General features: G+C 45.5%; 1 protein-coding gene across 4 annotated transcripts in view; it reads left to right on the top strand.

Annotated features, from left to right (window-relative positions):
* Positions 1-21,589, top strand: part of LOC311039175 (partitioning defective 3 homolog) — a 757,442-nt gene that overhangs the window by 212,241 nt on the left and 523,612 nt on the right. For all 4 annotated transcript variants that reach the window (XR_014600133.1, XM_084048843.1, XM_084048842.1 and 1 more), the window contains exon 4: positions 20,908-21,116. Coding sequence is in view for 3 of the 4 variants with exons in the window: in XM_084048843.1 (XP_083904969.1) it covers positions 20,908-21,116 (209 nt within the window). In the remaining variant the exon portion in view is untranslated. The remainder of the gene's footprint in view (positions 1-20,907; positions 21,117-21,589) is intronic.

The raw sequence follows: 21,589 nt of genomic DNA on the forward strand, positions 1-21,589 counted from the left end.
TTGGTACTTTAAGTATATTTTGATGCCAATACTTTTGTTCTTTTACTCAAGTAACATCTTGAACACAGGCATTTTACTTGTAACAGAGTATCTTTATACTCAGGGGTGCACATAACTGGTGCGCAGGTGCGCATGCGCACCCAAAATAAAAAATGCGCACCACAGCAGGCGACGCGAGGCGCTTTTGCGCACCAACAGCTGGGACAGGAATTTCCAAGCTTTTATTTTTTAGCAAAACTAAAAAATAAAAGCCTGGAGATCGAGGCTAGGAATTTACTTCCTGAAGCCACACTCACACAATCACTCTAAAGCACCCGTCGGCCCCATGTACAGCCATTAGGCACATGGGTAGAGATATGACTCGCGTCGCCTCGCATCGCCTCGCATTGCCTCGCTGCGTGCACGCAGCCAGCAGCGGCTGTTAGAGGCACTCGTCACCGATGATGAACGCACCGTAATGGTGCAAAATATGCCGTGAACATCCCAATCTGGCGGATAAAATCAGCGCAGCAGCACAGGGCACCAACCTTGGGGGCTTTATCTAACAGCGTGAAAAAAAAAAAACGGCGAAAATCGGTGGAATTTAGAAGCAGAGCGTCCTTCTTTTTTCTCCCCCCCCCCCGTTGACAAAACTGTCCGGTGGGCACCGTGCTGAACCCCCCCCCCCCCCCCGTTGACAAAACTGTCCGGGCTGAACCCCCCCCCCGTTGACAAAACGGGACGGGCGCCATGCGCACCAACTCACATGTCCAGGTGCTCTTCTGCGTACCAGACCTAAAAAGTTATGTGCACCCCTGTTTATACTGTGGTATTGCTACTTTTACTTAAGTGAAATATCTGAGTACTTCTTCCACCACTGTACACATGATTGCTGTACAAGCGCACACACCGCTGGTAGCTTGGAAATCTGCTATTTCCGCCATGCAACACCTTCGTACAGTACGTATAGAATAGGGCTTAAAGTGGTTAAACCACATGAGTTCACATGCAAGGCATACGGTATATGAGAAGTGTGGTGCCGCTGAGTGCAGGTACATGCATGAATGTACACGTGCGCACGCAAAGCAGATGCATTCTCACTGATGTTTGCACACACACACACACACACACACACACACACACACACACACACACACACACACACACATTTTCTCAATACGCAGTCTCCCTTGGTTGCGTGTCAGGGGATGGATCTTACTAGTTTCTTCCCACGCTCAGAAAACCTGTTTTCCTACAGTGACTGCTCTGCTCCACTACAGTGATGTGTGTGTGTGTGTGTGTGTGTGTGTGTGTGTGTGTGTGTGTGTGTGTGTGTGTGTGTGTGTGTGTGTGTGTGTGTGTGTGTGTGTGTGTGTGTGTGTGTGTGTGTGTGTGTGTGTGTGTGTGTGTGTGTGTGTGTGTGTGCACTTTATTATACTTACAGGGCTGAGGAGCCCTGTGGTTTAGCCTTATAAAGCAACACAGAATGGCTGCTGAGGCTTTCGAGAGGGAAACGCAACGATGTAAACACGTCATATCATATACTGTAGCACACAGTGAGTCACAAATAAATGCATACACACACACAAACAAACAGCACACCGAGGCATAGATGCATACTACATACATACACACACATGCACGTACAAACACACACACCTAAGATAGCTGCTTGTGTGCACAAGCCACTCACAGATCCATAAGCTCACGTGATTGCACACAAACACGCATAAAGGCGTGACACACGCACGTACTGACATAGCGACACACACCCGCCTGTCATAGAGGCAAACGGGCATTTACTATGAGTCACACACAAACATATCGCACTTGAGCGTGAAAATGACGCACACACACACACACACACACACACACACACACACACACACACACACACACACACACACACACACACACACACACACACACACACACACACACACACACACAGACGGTGACACCCGTGATGACCCCTGTGTCTGGAGAGCATGGGAAGTAATGTGTCTGTTTTCTCAGAATTTAGTTCAAAGTGTACTCGTCGTCCCAATGCGTTTAAGCCCTTTAACGGACCACTGCGTCTGTTCCGCCGCTGTCTGAAATACACATGGATTAATGTTCTCAATCGCCACGACTTGATTTCAGTCATTTGGATTCCGTAGAGGTCAGCATGTCTTCTATGGCAGTGGTTCTCAACCTGCGGGTCGGGACCCCCAGGAGGGTCCCCACAAATGTTTTTGGGGGTCCCCAAATGTCAGTGAAGGACTTTTCAGACCTTTTTTAAAAATAAAAAGACCATTACTGCATCGAAGGTTATCAGCATACTATATAACTGGTCAAACGTCGGGCAAATCGTCAAATAATATAAGAAAGAGGCTAAAATTGTGAATATAGCAGATCTACAAGCTCACAACGTGTGAGCTTGTAGATCTTGTGAGCGATCTTGTGAGCGCGACGTGTTGTGAGCTTGTAGATCTGCTATTTTCGGTTAATAGCTATTTTATAAGTTTAAACAGTATTTGAAGTGGTCAAACTAGCAATTGAATACATGTTTAAAAGCATATTCCATGCAACATGAATGGTCTCAGAGAAATTTCATGAAAGCAAAATGTTAAAGCCTCAATCTGTGATTTCTTCAACCGGGTGGCTGTATCTAGAACAGCTGGAACAGTTTTAGAATGATAATAATCCCCAAACAGCATCATTTTTAATTGTTTACACAGTTTACCGTGTTTCACAATCAAATGCTGGGACTTGGCCTGACAAAAACGGTCCAGTCATGAGATTTTGATGTTGCGTTATTCCATGAATACAGTGTGTCCTCTCTCACACTTGACCTCTCGCAGAGCCTCTCAAATGTCGCGTTTGTTTAGCCCTGCATGTAAGCCTTTAGATATGTGTTGTTGGAAGTAAATACTGTTATGTTAAGATGGGAGGGGATGATAATAATTTAGGGCTGACATGTTGTCGTAAAGGCAGATAAACACAGGGAGGGAGGGATTGCGGGGAAGGAACCTCTTGATTGCGGGTGCTGGTTCAGCTATAGCATAACGTCTGCCTGTCGGGCAGAAAAAACTCCTATCTCCATGTTTTTAACTTTCTGTGTTTTTTTCGTGAATTAACACCCCTACTTGATCGTACTACAGCGTCACACATGAGTAGCAAAAGTAGCTGATCTACAAGCTCGAAACGCGGCGCGAAGCGACGCGTTTCGAGCTTGTAGATCTGCTATTTTTGCTACCTTTTGAATTTGAATCCTGGACATATGAGGTTTCCACGATGACCTTGTCAGTGGTATGAAGACGAAGATTAGGGTTTTTCTGCAGCGCTGTTTATCGTGTGTGTGTGTGACTGTGTGTGTGTGTGTGTGTGTGCAGTGCATTATGGATTTGAGTGTGCGTCTGTTGCGTGTCCACCACACTGTCATTGTTTACCTTACCATTGTTAGCACATAATCTGAGTGTGTGTGTTTGTTTGCGTTTTATACCAATCATTGCTGTACTCTGTTAATCATCGTTGCTGTATAAACACAGCAATTTGTAACCTGTGACCCGCTTACAAAATGGAGAGTGTAGTTCCTAAAGCAATTTACTGTAAGGATATGTTTACGTAATGATGAAATCCCTCTAATAGCTATGTTGCAGTGTGCGGACTTCATTTCTCTATTCCCATGACATATCTTTTTTTCTGTCCCGGCATTTTGTTGTCTATTCCATTGGTTCCTGAAGTGGGGTCTTTGGATGTGAGTACCAGGGGATCTTCTTTTTTTAAGCAAACATTTTAAACTCGAATGTTTGCTTCTGGAGGTCCATGGCACAAAATATTTTTGAAAGGATGGGGGGTCCGCTGCCAAATACATATCTTTTTGGGGGTCCTTGACATAAAAAGGTTTGAGCCCTGCCAAGCCAAATTGCAGTAACTACGGGGGGAAAAAATCACTGAAAAATGTACATCTGTTATTGAGGTAATTGTTCATCCCTCAAAATCACGAAGGCTAATTTGACCTTTGGGATACACAAATAAGTGGGTGTGTCCAAAAACGTAGTTACTGCACTTTGGCTTGGCAGGGCAGTCGGACGGTGACTGGCCTATTCGTTTTCTTGACAAGGTTATAAATAGAGCCATCTCACTCAAAAAATGTCAGCCATATAGTTTCAACAAATCGCCCCCGTCGGGTGTAAAGCTCATATGTCCAAAACTGTTACTTTTCAGGATTCAAATTCAAAGGTAGCAAAAGTGGCAGATCTACAAGCTCACAAGCTTGTAGATCTGCTACTTTTGCTCCTTTTGTGTGGCGCTGTAGTACAATCAAGTAGGGCGTTAATTTACGGAACAAAAACAAACAAGTTAAAATATGGAGATAAGAGGTTTCTGCCCGACAACAGCGAAATGTTCAGCAGGTGAACTGTAGGGGAAGGTGTTGGCCTTTTGTCATGTTGCTGAGGGGAGAAGGTTCGATCCCCGCAGGTTTTCTTGCCTCCAGTTCAAACGGCGCATCTAAATCCAACAGCGTTTCATCTGACAGGCTTGGGGGGGGATACTACCTCTACCCTCCTCTCTCACATCCATGACTCTGTATGCATGGTCTGTCTGCTGCTTGTGAGATACAGTACACACACTCACACAGCTGCATGTGTGTGCATACTGCACACGTGAAGATACTTATGTAAATGCACACAGCCACACACACACACACACACACACACACACACACACACACACACACACACACACACACACACACACACACACACACACACACACACACACACACACACACACACACACGTGGAGGCGCATTCACAAACACACTGACAATCACATACACACAATAATATATATATATATATATATATATATATAATATAGATGCACAGGCACTGCCTGTAGGCGCGCACACACACACACACACACACACACACACGCACACACACACACACGCACGCACACTCACACGACTGTACGCACTACTGCTTAGAGAAAATTTCCCATGGGATAAATAAAGTTTCCATCTATCTATCCTCCACAACAATGCATAGTCGTCACAATATATCCAAATACCATTCGAAGCAAACAGGTGCTATTAGACCAATAAGAAGACGGCACTGAAAACATGAAAGAGAACGTCCAAACACACTGCATATAGTAGCTCCCTTAAGTGCAATTTATTGGCACATCCACCACTTATGTGCCAATAAATTGCACTTATGGGAGCTAACAGTGTGTGTGTGGACCTATTTCTCTCATTGTATTCATTCAGTGCCGGGGTCTATTCCGCTGAAACTGAATGCTTGTATAGCTGTAGAATGTGTGGCTGTTTGTCTCTAATTGAGCTTTACAGTGTTGCAGACCAAATGACTGCTGATTAGATTGTCTGCCCGCGTTCATCTCATTTCCTATCTGTTTAAGCCATTCGAACCGGGAACGCATATCTGTGTAACCACTTTGATTGTTATTTTACACTTTGGCTATTCAAAAATAGCAGATATATCTCCTATTTTTTGAATAGCCCAAAGAAATCCTAAAATGACACAAATGCGTTCCCGGTCTTAAACGGTTAATGGAGCCGCTAGGAAATTAGCCTAGTAGCCCTCCTCCTCCTCCCTCCTCTCTCTCATTCTCTCTCTCTCCTGCTCTTGTTATTAGTGTGAGACCCCTCCTCTGCTGGTTTAATGCACCTTATTCAGATCCAATAAGCCAGTGTGCCAAGGAGGACCATTAACATGACTTATTAGGTCCCGGGTTTCAAGTATAACATAACGTGTTTAGTAGGAGGTAGCGTCACCGTTGGCATGATGTGGCCACCTTCGCTAATACCCTGGCCCACCACTTTCTCTGTCACACGCACGCACACACACTAGTGGTGTCAAAAATAATCGATTCATAGATTATATATATATTTTTTTTAAATGTTTTTATCATATTGCTATATTACTCAGTATATCTGACTGCCTTTACTGCTTTTATTGACTGAAGAAAAGGTTGCCATGTTGTGCAGTAATATAGAAAAGTTTGATGCATCGTCAAATCGAATTATTACAAGGTGAATCGTATTCAAATTGAATCGTGAGGGCAGTGCCAATGCACACCTCTAACCCACACACGCACACACGCACATGCACACACGCACATGCACACATGCACTCGCACATGCATGCTGACTGATAGTGCTTTGCCAAGGGATGAAAATGAAGTTGTTTGTCAGAAGGAGAGCCAATATCTCTCTCTCTCTCTCTCTCTCTCTCTCTCTCTCTCTCTCTCTCTCTCTCTCTCTCTCTCTCTCTCTCTCTCTCTCTCTCGCTGTGTTTCATTTATGGTGGGTGGGCTGTAGGTCACTTTAATTTGGCCATGGACAAACAACTCCTGGCCTTAATAATACTGCACGATAATTCCACAAAAAAAGGCTCGGGGGGCCTTTTATCATTATCTTTGGTCTCCACAGGCTATTTGTCCCAAAGGCACCGCCCGAATCTCTTACTCCATTTTTATGGTGGATTTCACCTGTGAAGTGACATTCAAATAACTAACGAAACCTGTCCTTGTGGGCTGTCTCGGTGGCGTGCCAGAGTTGGCATTAGACTTCCCGTCACAACAACACAGGCCGGGCGGCAGTAGCTCAGGGGTAGAGCGGCCGAGCGGCCAGATGGAAACCGCAAGGTTCCCAGTTCGATCCCGGGTTCCCCCAGAGTTGGTGTCGAAGTGTCCTTGGGCAAGACACTGAACCCTACATTGTCTCCAATGCATCGGTCGGCGCTAGCTTGCCACCGTTGGTGTGTGAATGTGGGAAAAGTGAGGACGCTGGCATTGACTGTTTGCCGCTTCACCTCCCAATGTCCTCCGCCCCCGTATGAATGGATGAACCATTGTAAAGTGCTTTGAGCACTTGGAAAAGCGCTATAAAAATGCAATTCATTATTATAACATCATGGGATCGAATCCCACTCTCAACACTACCTTTTCGCCACTTTAGGCATAATTTCGCCACATTCGGCATTGTTTAAAAAGACACATAATTTCGCGACATTAGGCATGGTTTCCAAAAACGCACGGCAGAAGTTCACAGTCACTGTGAGACTGCTCTCACTGATTGGACACACGCGGGAAAACCAATGAAATGAAGCGCTGCCCTCAGAAGGCATTCCAATGAATATATATATATATATATGTCTAACATGCGAGGGAGAGGCGGTCTTGGCCTCCGCTCTGTCTGACCCTCCTTCTATTCACTCCCGCCTCCGCTCCTCAGAGGAGGCCAGGCGGGTGTGTTTGATAATCGGCCCTATACAGACGGACCAGGCACACACACACACCCAGCCAGCCCCCATATAGCACCGGGGAAAACCCCCACCCACCCACCCCACTCCTAGATGAACCATGCTTCAGACAGTACTTTGGCCCAGCGAATCGGCACTTTGATCTATAGGAAAAACATTTTTGCTTCGTCTCGTGGGATTGGTTATTTTTTTTCCCTTGCATTGGAGCGATCTGGGACATTTTAAAAGGGGGCTTAATTGGGTTGACAATGTGCAGTCACTATCTGACAGGAGTTCCCTTATGCGTTAGTCATGCTAAAATTGTTCTGGAACCATATGTTGTTCGCTAGGGCCAAAAAGTCTGGGGGTGGGGGGGAGGACGGCTACCTCGGGGGTCGTGAGTCTTCTATATGTCTCGGTGTGGATTTGGGTTGTGAGTTATTTATTCGGCTAATACGGTGGTTCCCAAACGGGGGGTCGGGACCCCCCAGGGGGGTTCCCCAAACTACAAGCGAGTCCCCAGATGATAAGCTTAATGTGCAACTTTGTTTTCTCACTCAACAGTAAACAAACCAACATACAGTATATGTATATACTATACAGGGTATTTCTAAAGTAACAATTTAAGGGCTTTTAAGACCTTTTTAAGACCTTTTTTTTTTTACTTTTTTGAAAATAGCTGATCTACAAGTCCACAACGCCTCACATTGCGAGGCGTTGCAGTTTGCAGCTTGTAGGACAATATTTATCTGTGGAACCGAGTCAAACTAAATGTAATCCCTCAACTCCTACGACTCCAAGTGCTTGTCAGGGTGGGGGGTCCCCAGTTCAAATAGGATTATTTTGGGGGGGTCATGGCCTGAAAAGTGTGGGAACCATTGAGCTAATACATGCTGAGATGTTGATGCGAAGCACCTACTGTAGAAGAAAATGATCTGCAGATTGAAAGTTTTAAGAGCTTGTCCATGATTTGCTGAAAATCTCAGTCTTAGTGACAATGGGGTTTTTGGCTTGTACAAAATCTTTTCTTTTCTGTTCCGTTGTTTAACCCATTAAGACCGTGAACACACCTGTGTCATTTTTAGTTCTCTTTGGCTATTCAAAAATAGCAGATATACAAGCTCATAGCGTGGCACAGAGTGCCGCGCTATGAGCTTGTAGATCTGCTATTTTTGAAAAATCTTGAACATTTTGTGCAAATCTTTGAATATATGTATTTAAAGCAAACATTTGTAACTCAAATCTTTGCTTCTGGGGGATTCTACACGTCTTCTAAATCTAAATAGATAAATACAAATTTACTTATGTTGCTATATCAGTGGTTCTCAAACTAATATGTATTTGTCCGCAGACCCCCCCATCTCAAAATATTTTATTCCAGGGACCCCCAGAAGCAAAGATTTAATTAAAAAATATATATATTCAAAGATTTGCACACATTTTCAAGATTTCTCCCCCCAAAATATTAGATCTACTTGCTCATAGCGCTGCACTCTGTGCCGCGCTATGAGCTTGTACATCTGCTATTTTTTAATAGACATAAAATAATATTACACAGATGCGTTCCCGGTCTTAATGGGTTAAAATATTTTTCTGTTGCGTTCGTGCTCATGTGTGTGTGTGTGTGTGGTATTGTTCATTTCATTTTATTAAACCCTCAGATTTGTGTCAGCTCGTGTTTTGCCAGCGATCCAGCTCTAATCACGAGCGGTCACATGTGATTTGGTCGGATAGCAAGCAGCCACTTCAAAACCGCAAGCTATAGCTGACTCATAGTTTCGCCAGTAAGACCGTAGTATTCCTTTACCTTCTTTTCTTGGTCTTTTATTCCGCTTTGAGGAGTAGGAGACCTCACAGGAGAAGTCATTAGTCGTAGCAATAGACCAAAGCTTCGGAATCCGAAGCGGCTAGCTCACTTTGCCAACCTCATTCCATTACAAACAAGGAATTTATGAGCTCGTGTTTATATGGCAGTTGGAAAGAGAGAGGGGTGGCCACTGGTCAAATGCAATTAGTAGCACTGCTTCTCTACTCGGATCGGTATCCAAAAGGCCGCTGCAGTCCAGTGTCTGGGCGTGTGTGTGTGTGTGTGTGTGTGTGTGTGTGTGTGTGTGTGTGTGTGTGTGTGTGTGTGTGTGTGTGTGTGTGTGTGTGTGTGTGTGTGTGTGTGTGTGTGTGTGTGTGTGTGTGTGTGTGTGTCAGTCAAGGGGGATAAACCACAAAAAACCCTGGCGTCCCAATTTTGGTCATGTCATTATAGGCAAAAAAAATCTAATCGTAGACTTTGAATCATGGAATATATTCATTGGCGAAAGAATATCGTTGCTGTTGGACAGAAACCTCCCATCTCCATATTTATTTATTTTTTCATAAATGAACGCCCCGACTTGATCATACTACAACGTCACACAAAACCATCAAAAGTAGCAGATCTTGGCCCGGGCACCCATTCTGCTAGTCCAGCCTGACAGTGTGTCGCGGGCTCCAATCCCGATCCTGACGACCTTTGCTGCATGTCACCCCCCCCCCCATCTCTCTCCCCCTTTCCTGACAGTCTACTGTATATCGATCAATAAACGCAGAAAAAAAACCAAAAATATAAAAAATAATAAAATAAAGTAGCAGATCTTCAAGCTTGTAGATCTGCTACTTTTGATACGTGAAACAGATTTGGAGATGTTTACACACGACAGAGACGATAATACTGTATGTTCATGCATACAGAATATCCGCTGGTGATAGATTGTACATTTATATGTATTTATTGATAGATTATACATATACAAGTTTAGTAATATCAGTTTACAACTGATATACAAGCTCACAACATGTAGATAATACAATACAATACAGCATCACAATCATTTTAACCACTTTTAATACGTTGGCTATTAAAAAACAACAGATATACAATATATTGTGCCGTGCTGTGAGCTTGTACATCTGCTATGCTTTGAACATTTTTGAAAAATCTCGAAAATGTTTGGTAAAGTTGTACTCATTTTGTACATTTTTTATTTCAAATCTTCTCTTTTGGGGGTCCCTGGCACAAAACATTTTCAGATCCGAGGTCCGTGGCCAAATATATATATATTTATACCAATTTGGGGGTCCTTGACATGAAAAAGTTTGAGAACCACGTGCTCGACATGCTGCCCTTACATGATGTTGTATATGAGAACCTTGTGTGCTCCGTCGCGTCCCTCATGACAGATCCACCTTATATCTATATCCAAAACACGGCCTCAGCACGTCAAAATACCATCTGCTTCTCAATATCCTACAGCCTTTTTTTGGTGTGTGTGTGCTGTGTGCGCGTCGGGGGGGGGTCTTGATTTTCAAGCTTTCACACAAATTCCTGGTTGAACATCGCTCCCAGTAGTGCTGAGTAGACCCGAGTTCAGACTTATGTTTTAAGCTGTTTCTCTGTTTTTCATCTTCTCTGCTCTGTGTTGGAGAGCGTTCTGATTTTGTTTTGCATTGTTGCGTGCAGACATCTGTCTCTCTGTCTCTCCCTCTCGTTCTATCGCTCTCTTGCTTTGCCTTCCTCTTGTCTGACACTCGGAGTCTGTGCTTATGTTACTATGTTCTCATATATGTGTGTGTGTGTGTGTGTGTGTGCATGTACTATTGTTTGTGTGTATATACTGTATGTGTCCATGTGGACGTTTGTGTGCATGTTTCTGTATGTACATGTGTTGTGTCTGTGCACCTCTGTGCGTCTGTTTTAAGATAAGTATTACAGTATATACTTGGTGGCCAGCCATCGTGCCTCTGGCTGCAGGCAGACAGCTTTTAATCAGACAGCACTCAGATCAGTCAACAACTTATTCAGGCCAAGCGCCCCCCCCAACACATACCATATCACTCCCTCCTGCAGCACAGCACATCACGTCTTTTCTCCCACCAGAACAGTCCGGGCTGAGAAAGAATGTTTGACTTTCTGGAGTTTTTCTGTTTATTATCGTGCCGCTGTCCTCTTGTGAAAAGAGCAAGTTGAATGAGGCTGTTTTTATTTTTATATAATTGTTTTTTCTTTCTGTAGCTCGGCGAGAGCAGGACAGGGTGTGTGAGCTGATATGGATTTTATTTTTCGCGGGGGGTGTACGTGACTGTCTGGGAGCCAGGGTTGAATGCGGTTCGCCCTCTCCAAGGCTTCAGACATGTGACCACGGTTGGTGCCTGTTTTGGGGCCTCTGTCTATCTCTCCTCCGTGGCGTCCCTATAAGGCGGTGGTTCAGTTGGGAACACTCCTGTCATAAGTCGTTTTTCAACCATTTATTGCAACAAATGGAATACAGTCAAACTTGGCGTCGATGGCTCCGCTCTTAAGATGTTCCCAAGCTAAATCAGGGAACGCTATGCAACCCCCCCCCACACACACACACACACACACACACACACACCCACCCCCAGGTAGCCTATACAAGAGCGGGGCCTATTTGAGTCATGCATATTTGAATTGTAGTTTAACATTAAAGCCATAGAACATTGAATTCAGATTAACTTTAGAGCCATGCAAACATTGCATTTCAGTTTACTTTAGAGCCATGCACACATGAATGTCAGTTTAACCTTCAGCTTAAACGTTTGAGTCATGCAAAATTCTGAGTCTGAACTATAAGGTGGAGGCTGGGGTGGTGGAGGCAAGCTCTGCCAGCAGCAGCAGCAGCAGCAGTGTGTGGCAGCAATTGGAAAGCAGAGATCCAGTGAAGGAGGGAGCTGTAATTTAAATAGGACCGGCTTGTTGAGGGAATGAGGTGTGATTGGTGTGTAGAAAAGCGTGGCTGATTGAAAGCAATCAGCAGACTGACAGCTGATTACATTGAGGCATATACTGTGCTCTGCATGAAGCGTCATTTCTCAAATATGGTAATATCAAGGACCCCCAAATTCCCCATCTGGACATAATACTTGTCCATCTGGACATAATACTTGTGCCAGGGCAGGGACCGCCAGAAGAGAAGATTTGTGTTAAAAAGTTTCAGAATGATTGCATTGTGAGCTTGTAAATATAAGATGGGGTTAAAAAAGCTTGGTGGTTAAACAGATATTAACCCATTAAGACCTGGAACGCATCTGTGTCACTTTAGATTTCTTTGGCTATTCAAAAATAGCAGATAGACACACTCATAGACCGGCACCAAGTGCCGCGATATGAGCTTGTAGATCTGCTATTATTTTTCATTTTTTCCTGAAAAACTGTTAGGATTTTATTTTATATTAACTCATTCTTCTTGGGACCCCCTGGAACCCCCTCAAGGACCCCTGGGGGAGTACCCAGACCTCACTTTGAGGACCGCTGCTATAACGGGGGGCAGTGTGTGTGTAATCAGGAGTGACGGTGCCACAGAGCCACAAGCTGAGTGAGATTTATGGCTGCTGTTCTCCCGAGGGCTGCGCCCCCCCCCCCCCCCCCCCCCCCCCCCCCTCCTCCCTAAGAGACAGAGACACACAGAATGGTATTTACATGGTAAAGGTGCTGCCGGCGGGCCTATAAGGCCGGAGCCAGACCAGGTTTGTTTTGTTTGCTGATTAGTAACTCCCGTGTGTGTGTGTGTGTGTGTGTGTGTGTGTGTGTGTGTGTGTGTGTGTGTGTGTGTGTGTGTGTGTGTGTGTGTGTGTGTGTGTGTGTGTGTGTGTGTGTGTGTGTGTGTGTGTGTGTGTGTGTGTGTGTGTGTGTGTCGGGGGGGTGGCATGGTTGCGTGTCACCCGGGTCCTGAATTTATGTTTGTTTCTTCTTTTTTTTTGTCTTTTCAATAATCATTTTCCCTTCAGTGAGTGAAGGGAGGCTTATACACACAAATAGAGGAACACACACACACACACACACACACACACACACACACACACACACACACACACACACACACACACACACACACACACACACGCTCGTATCAGAGGAGAGCCTTTTGGCTCCCAGCCTTGTGTTTACTTGTTGTTGTTGTTTTTGTTGTTGCTGCATGATGGCGTGTGGTGTCTTTGTTTATGTGTGTAGCTAGAGGCCTCCTCTCCTGAGGACGCCAAGAACACACACTTCTCTCTCCTCCTCCTCCTCCTCTCCTTCTCAGCTCCTCTTTCTAGCAAAGTGTCTGGCTGAGCTCTCTCTCTCTGTCTCTGTCTCTGTCTCTAAATCTGAGATGAGAAGCTGGAGTGCTCCACTCACCATGTTTATTTTTTCTTAGCTATATCTTTTGGCCTTTATTAGATAGTACACAGTAGTCTGACTGGAAATAGGGAGAGAGAGGTGGGGAGAGATACGCGGAAAAGGCTGTAGAGATCGGGATTCGAACCCGCAACACGCTGTGAGGCTGGGTTAGGTGCAGCCTAGGTGCCCGGACCGCTCTAACCTATAGCCATCATGGCTATAGTGTCTACCCTTCTCCATTGAGCGTTGAGGACACACACACACACACACACGCACACACACACACACACACACACACACACACACACACACACGCACACACACACACACACAGAGGTTGTGTTTTGCCCTCTGGAGGTCTAGAAAGTCCCAGTATGCTCGCTATACCAACGTCTGACAGGTCCATAGACAGACTCAGAGAGAGAGAGAGAGAGAGAGGGAGGCTGTGGGGCCTGCTAGAGAACCTAACACCGTGTCTAATTTCCATGTACCTGTCAAGGCAGCCTAGCAGTATAAGCCTGTGTGGGAGAAGAAGGGGCAGGGTAGGTGCGTTTGGGTGGTATGGGTGTTGTTTGGGTGGGTGGGTGGGTGGGTGGGCGTCGGGCAGGTTTTTACACCATCCTTCACTGACTGGCTTTTCCAGAAGGGGGCGTGCGGTGAGCTCTGTGCACGTACGTGCACACGGACGAGCGCACACACACACACACACACACACACACACACACACACACACAGGCGTTGTACGCGTACGGCACTTTAGCAGGGCAGTAGTGGACGGAGGGTTTGTTTTGAAAACTGCTCCCCTCTCCTTTTTTAACCCATTAAAACCGGGAAAGCATCTGTGTCATTTTAGATTTATATATATATATATATATATATATATATTTATTTATTTTTATTTTTTTGAAAAATCTTGAAAGTGTTTGAAAAATTATGAATAACTTAGATTTTTTGAACACAAATCTTCTCTTATGGGGGTCCCAACCTCCTGGCACAAAACATTTTCAGAATGGGGGGGGGGGGGTTGGGGGGGGTCCGAGGCCAAATACATATCATTTTGGGGGGTCCTTGACAAGCGAAATATAACGTTTGATTTAGAAGGGCATTTGTAGAAGGTCTTACTGGGTTAAAGTGCTTTTCCATCCATCCATCCCTCTATCCGATTGCATCTTCCCGCTCTCTGTAAAGGTCAACAGTCAGTGTTTATTCAAACTTTGTCTCCCCAGACCCGTTTTGGGTGCGGCCGACCAAAAGAGCCCTCTTTAAAGCATACATAATAATTCATCTCCATCCCCCTGTGAGTCCCCCCCCCCCTCTGGTTCCCACTGCTCTGGAAGGCTCTGTGGTGCACAGACGTGGGACCTCTCCTCACCCTCTGTGGTGTGGATTTGAATTCAGGTCAACGGCAAGTACAGTATGCAGTGGAAGTCCCCTCGGCGCCAAACACAAGGGACATCAATATGTATTATTTGGCGGCTTTAAGATAGTTTGTCATACTTTATTCAGTCTTTTGAGATAGCTCACGACCAAAATATTTCAAACTTAACCCCACTTTCCCACCCAAAAAAGGACAAGAAATGGCGTTTTTGTGAGAATGTGCTCTCTGGCACGACATCCATATTCATGCAAGGGATATAAAAAAGAAAATGGCTGACCCTCGTCTTACCTTGCGTGTCGTGCGCTGTACCTGGCTTGCGCCCTAAACACTCTCATACACACACACACACACACACACACACACACACACACACACACACACACACACACACACACACACACACACACACACACACACACACACACACACACACACACACACACACACACACACACACACACACACACACACTGCCCAGTCTCAGTGGTGTCCTCTCTGTAACCTCATCAGAATGCAAGGCTTCATACCGTGTGTTGGCAACCAGTCAGAAGGGTATGGGCCACTCTCCTCTCCTCTAACTCTCCTCCGCTCCGCTTCTCCCCTCCTCCCCTCTCCTCTCAGGTGCAATGAGGACACTCAGACTCACTCGACCAGCCATTTTGGTGATTGGAACCTTCCAGAGCCAATGCATTAGAGAGTGAGCCCCTCTCCACCATCGGTCCTCTGGCCACCATGCAGGGTCTGAGTCTGTGCTGCTGTGTTATTAGCACAGACTCAATGCAGGGTCTGGGTCTGTTATTAGCACAGAGTCAGGGGACAGTGAAATGAAACCAAGTGAAGCAGAAGCAGGGGAAGTTTAGCCTGGCATTGGCCAGACTGATAATATTGTGGATTCACTCTCACGTTCCTCCCTGGTATCAGTCTGGACTTCGGCCCAAAGGGAGCGAGTATGAGAAATCAGAACATTATTTTGATGCTTTTCACTGTTGTACGGACAGCAGTTGAAACGCAGTCACTGATTGGCCCGATCATTTTCTCATTTCTCATACTCGCTCCCTATGGGCCTAAGTCCAGACTGATATGACAATGTATTTGTTACCCGTCTCGTACAAACAAAGATGTGTGTGTGTGTGCGTGCGCGTGCGTGCGCGGCTGCGCGCCAAGATATTTTCCACTCTGGATTTTACATTGACTCATAACTGGCCACTCTTCCCTCATATAGTCTTTGAGGTCTCCCAGCGTATTCCTTTCGGTGGAATGTTGTCGCGTGATTGGTTCCTTTTTGTTAAAGAGACGATGACATCACAAACATGGGAATACACAAAGCCTCATAATCTCATGTTTAAACTCAACCGTCCGTGACGCTGTCACACACACCGCCGCCAGACTCTCACCGTATCTCACATCTCAGAGAGCTCACACCAGGAACTTGTAAAGTTCAACAGAGCTTAGCTCTTCTTGCTCTCTCTCTCTCTCTCTCTCTCTCTCTCTGCTTGTCTCCTTAACTCTCCTCCTTTCTTTCTTTCTCTTCCTCTCTCTCTTCCCCTCTCTCTCTCTCTCTGTCTCTCTGCCTCTGTCTCTCTCTCTCTCTCCCTCTCTCTCTCTCTCTCTCTCTCTCTCTGTGTGCCTCTCACAGTGATGTCAGAGGTTCGGGATGCGTGTGGATGTGCCCCACGTGTCGCAGCTGGAACTGATCTGGTAGCATTAGGACAGATGCGTGGTGTCACTGTTTCGCTGCAGAGCTCGTCCATTGGCAGTATTTAAGCCGGTCCTCTCAGAATCGTTTACTATACAGTCGACTAAGGTCTTCCTTGTCATCATGTTGTTGTTTTCTAATATATCTAATATATTTTTATGTTACAAGTGGCCCACACAGTCCCCCACTCCTGACAAAGACAAACAACAGTGAAAACAGGGGGAAAAAAACACACAGACATAGGGTAGAACATATGGTGTTTTGATGTGCTCCTGTGTGCCTTCTGAACATTCAAACAGATTTTCAAATAGCAAGGGAGCGTGAGCTGCCAACGTTTGTCTCTTCGCACAACGCGCATGTACGTAGAAGTGTGCGTGCGTTTGTATAGGCGCACGTTCGCGCAACGCGCACGACCGCATGTGTAAGTCTGTGCTTGCGTTTGTGTACAGGTGCACGACTGCACGTAGTGTGTGTGTGTGTGCCTTGCGTGCATGAACTTATGTGAGCCAAAATTGCATTTGACAGCCAGCATGCCTGCAAGCTCAAACTTCGCAGGCCATGCTCAAAGCAGCTCAAAGTTGGTGCCTAAACCTCAACGTTTGTGTACATGTGTGTCCCCTTGGATGACAATAAACAGGTGATCAGGTATACCTCCCGCCCCCCCCTCTCTCTCTCCTCCGGAGCTTTCACTGGACCTGCTTGCGAGGGTGGGAGGAAAAATGCGTCCGGAGAGAAAAATCCATACAAAAACACAATCAGAAAGAGGTCCTCCGAGCCGTGGCCCCACCCCACCGGCCTCACCGTCACATCTAATTAACATGAGAGTGAGAGGGAGGGAGGGGGATGGAGAGAGATAGAGAGAGAGAAAGAGAGAGAGAGGGACAATAATAATCATCTTTGCCTCCAAAGTCCATTATGCAGTCCTGTTCACTGTATATGTCATCTGCCTAATGTAAGTCTGGCTGGGGCTGTTTGTCTATGGGAGTTGTCATTGTACTGTACCTCTGCTCTCTCGCTCTCTATCTCTGTCTCTCACTCTCTCTCTCTCTCTCTGTCTGCCTCTCTCTTTCTCTCTCTCTACACACACACACACACACGGGTATGTGTGCCCCTATTTCTCCCTATACCACGCTCTCCTTTCTCTCTGTTTCTCTGCGTGTCTGTCTCTTTCTCTGTTTTATGTCGTCGTCTCAGTGTCTTTCTGTGCTCTGTGTGTGTGTGTGTGTGTGTGTGTGTGTGTGTGTGTGTGGGCGTCTTCTCTTACAGTATGTCTGGTCTGGTGGTAATCACTGCGGATAATCCCGGACTTGAGCGGGGATTTAAAAAAAATATGTATAATTACACCCAGGCATGAGGTCAACTTCATTAGAGTCCTGAACTACAAGTGAACCGCCCATTTACCGGCAGGGGTCAGAGCGCATTAAAAGCCATTATTGAAGCTAATTCATGAAGAGCAGCACAACTGACCGGCTGCTAGCCTCTGCTGGTAGTCTCTTCTCCCCCGGTACCATGGATAACATTCTGACATTGCCGTGTGTACGTTGAGAGTATTTCGAGAGCCTTTATTTAGGTCTACTTAATCCCCTTAGAGATGGAAGCGGTCGCCGGTCAATACAAGGCCGCCGTGCGTGCTGCTACTTCCTGTCATAATATTAAACCTTCCAGCGCCTTTTGAGGGTCAACCAGTCGATCACAATGTCCTAGCTTCTAATCTAACTCAGGACCCGTGTTGGCACGTAAACCCCACTGCACTCCTCTCCACTAATTCCAGTCCATTTAATCAGAAGCCTTGACCATATTCCCCGGGACATGCTGTTGCTATCCTATGCTGTGACACACAGCAAAGGTCGTCAGACTCGGGGTATCGAACTCGCGACTACGGCATGGTGTGTGTGTTATCAGATGTAAGCTTACCATAATCCTTGATCATATTCCATCTTATTCAAGGGCTTTTGGAGAGAAATGAGACCGCAATGCAGAGGGGAGGTGTGTGTATCTGTGTCCAGCTGATGCTCGTTGACGTTCGTTAATGTTACATACATCAAGGCAATAGTGTTTCTGCACTCATTTTCGGTTTCGAACAAGAATGTTCCTTTTGGTCCTATAAAACGCTGCTTATCAATTCATCGATTAATCGATTGATAAGGTTATCTATTAATTCATTAATCAATAATTTGCTTCCCTAGTCAGGCTGCATTAGCACTTATATGTGGTATGCGCCTTAATCACTAGGCCATCAGCGCCTCAAGAATATTTTGCATTTGTTATGGTCCTTTTTTCTTTTTTTTCTTTTCTTGAGATGAAACAAGGCATGTTAAAGCCTCACTATGTAACTTTTTTTTTAATTAATAAATTAGAAATAATTTGTTGGACAAATCATTTTGTCGGTGCTCTTCTATTGAGACATTTAGACTGTATCAAAGGTCATGTCTCACCTGGATCTGACATGAATTTCGACCTGATGGTGAAGATTCAATTTATCCCCCGAGCAAGCAGGCAGGCTCTATTAGCTCAATGGTAAAAATGTTGACCAGCATACCACCACCGCTCAAAACTTCTGCTGGTCTTCCACCTTAATTACATGTGAGTTTCCAGGCGAACCCATCAGTCATGATTAAAGCCCAGCTGATTGGTTGAGAGTAGAGGCTGCATCTACCGTTCTCAGATGGAGGCTGAGCTCGGTGCATATGCTTGCCGGGAAGAAGAAGACGGCGATGGATGACAGGTGGTCGCTGAATCATTTGCATAATTAAGGATGTTGCAAAGCAGACTGGTAGCAAGCCATAAACGTATCCATATGGCCTAAGGCGGCTGGGGGGGTATTCGCCAAATACGTTTGCTGAGACAGGTGTGCGACTCGCTTGGTTGGAATTTGGTCAAAGTTCCGTGTTTTAACTGGAGGCTGTGGTGAAGTGTGTGTGTGTCTGTCTCTCTCTCTCTCTCCAATTCAAAGGAGCTTTATTGGCATGAGAAAACATACGTTTACATTGCCAACGCAAAAGTGGAACAAAACATTCAAAACAAAACAGTTTTTGTACAATAAATATATAAATATAAATGGGAATTAATAACTGTGTAAACAGAGCTGTGTCACATTGCAACTTAGAGGGAAGACAATCTTACGAAATGTTAAAAAAATGCATTGCTCTATATAAATAGTTATAGTTACATTATATAGGTTAGTTTGGAATAAACTTTTGAAACAGTTGACGGCAGTATTTCAGTGTTTTGAAATACTCTCTCTTATATTCAATCTTTGAAATATTCACTCTCTCTCTCTCTCTCTCTCTCTCTCTCTCTCTCTCTCTCTCTCTCTCTCATACACACACCTGTTGGAGCAGGTGTGGGGAACATTCTAATGAGTTGAATTGCATTTGCAGATCATTTGGTGAAGACTATTTGAGCTACGCATGGACGCACGCACGCACACAGGCGCACAGCGAGTTCCCACTCTGCAGTATTTATTCTTCTCGGTGTCACAGCAGGAGTCAGCCAAGTCAAACCTCTCTCGCAGCTGAGTCCTATAATGTATCATTGGGGCTCGAAGGGCCTTTAAAAGGAAAACAAAAGTGCTTCTCATAACCACTTCCCATGTCGCCGCAGCTGACACGCCAGGACGACAGAGGAGGAGGCGGCTCTGTGGTGGTGGGTTTCATGGCCACCTGACAGGGTTGCGGGGGGGGGGGAATTACCCAGCGGTTTGCGCCAAAGTAGTCGCGCTAGCTGTTGGAGCTCGCCGAAGTGAAAAGTGATCTGCCTGATAGGTGTCAAAGGCAGTAAAGTGGTGTGATGTTTATTTGACATGCCATAACCTAATGTCTCTTTCTCTATTATTCCCCCCCTCCACACTTCTTTTTACATCGTCTGCCACTCCTCTCATCCTCTCCCCTCAATTCTCAAAATGTTCACTCCCCTCTCCCCCTCCGCTTCCCGTCACTCCATCCCCATTCTTCTTACTCCCTCCCCCCCTCCTTTCCTTCATCTAGCCATCCCAGTGTTAACATTGACTAAAATGATGAAAGATCTTCGTCGACTACATTTTTTACAGAAAAACTAAATAAAAGCGAAATGAAAACTAAGCAACAATGACTAAAAACTATGAATAAATATACTGACAATTTTGTCAGCAAATAAAAACTAAAATGTTAGGGAGGCACTAGTGGAGAAGAGATCCAGTAGAACTAAGACAAAGTCATTTTTGCTACTGAAAATAGCTGATCTACAAACTCACAACGCGTCTGCGACGCGTTGTGATCTTGTAGATCAGCTATTTTTGGCACACAGCTAAGAATAAATCAGCGTTACGCCGCCATCAAGGCCTGCCAACATAAACTTTACTCGACTAAATCCAGTGTAGATTTAGTCGACTAAAACTAGACTAAAAGTCAAACATTTCAAATAGCTAAAATACGTCTAAACAGAATTAACACTGATCCGTCCCTTTTCTCCGCAGACATGCCTCTCCACGTGCGGCGCAGCAGCGACCCGTCGCTGGTCGTCCTCGTCCCGGGGGCAGAGCTCCAGACCGGGGCGGAGGAACCGTCGAGGAAGAACCCCACCCGCTGGTCCACCACCGCGGGCTTCCGCACGCAACACAACCACAACCACGGCCCCACGAACCCCCCCAACAACACCACAGACACTGGTAGTCTGGAACGTAAGGTAATGATACATGGATACCACATTATCTAGCGGTACTGTACGATGTCATCGTTATGCAATTCTGGGGGATACTGACAGTAGTGGTGAGGTACTGAAGTCAGAGGCATTTTACTGAGCTGGCACGCAGACTGGCAACCTACTGTACTGAGCATGTATCGTGTCAACGCAAGAGACACACACACGCCAAATTTTGTGAGAGAAATAAGCAACCAGGTCGAGGAAAGCAAGCCCAAAAGAAGCGTCTATAATAGGCCTGCATGAGCACTTTAAAGATCTGCTATTTTCAAGAAGATCAACACAAATCTGGTACGGGGCTCCCTGGCACAAAACATTTTCAGATGGGGATTAGGTAGCCTGGTAAAAAACATCCTGGTCGTGTGAATTCACATTTCCATGTGTCTTCTGCAGACTGAAGACACATGGTAATGTGAATTCCGCGACCAGGATGGTTTACCAGGTTAGGGATTAGGGAC

This window comes from Gymnoscopelus microlampas (assembly GCF_963454915.1).
Source record: "Gymnoscopelus microlampas genome assembly, chromosome: 22".
NCBI lineage: Eukaryota > Metazoa > Chordata > Actinopteri > Myctophiformes > Myctophidae > Gymnoscopelus > Gymnoscopelus microlampas.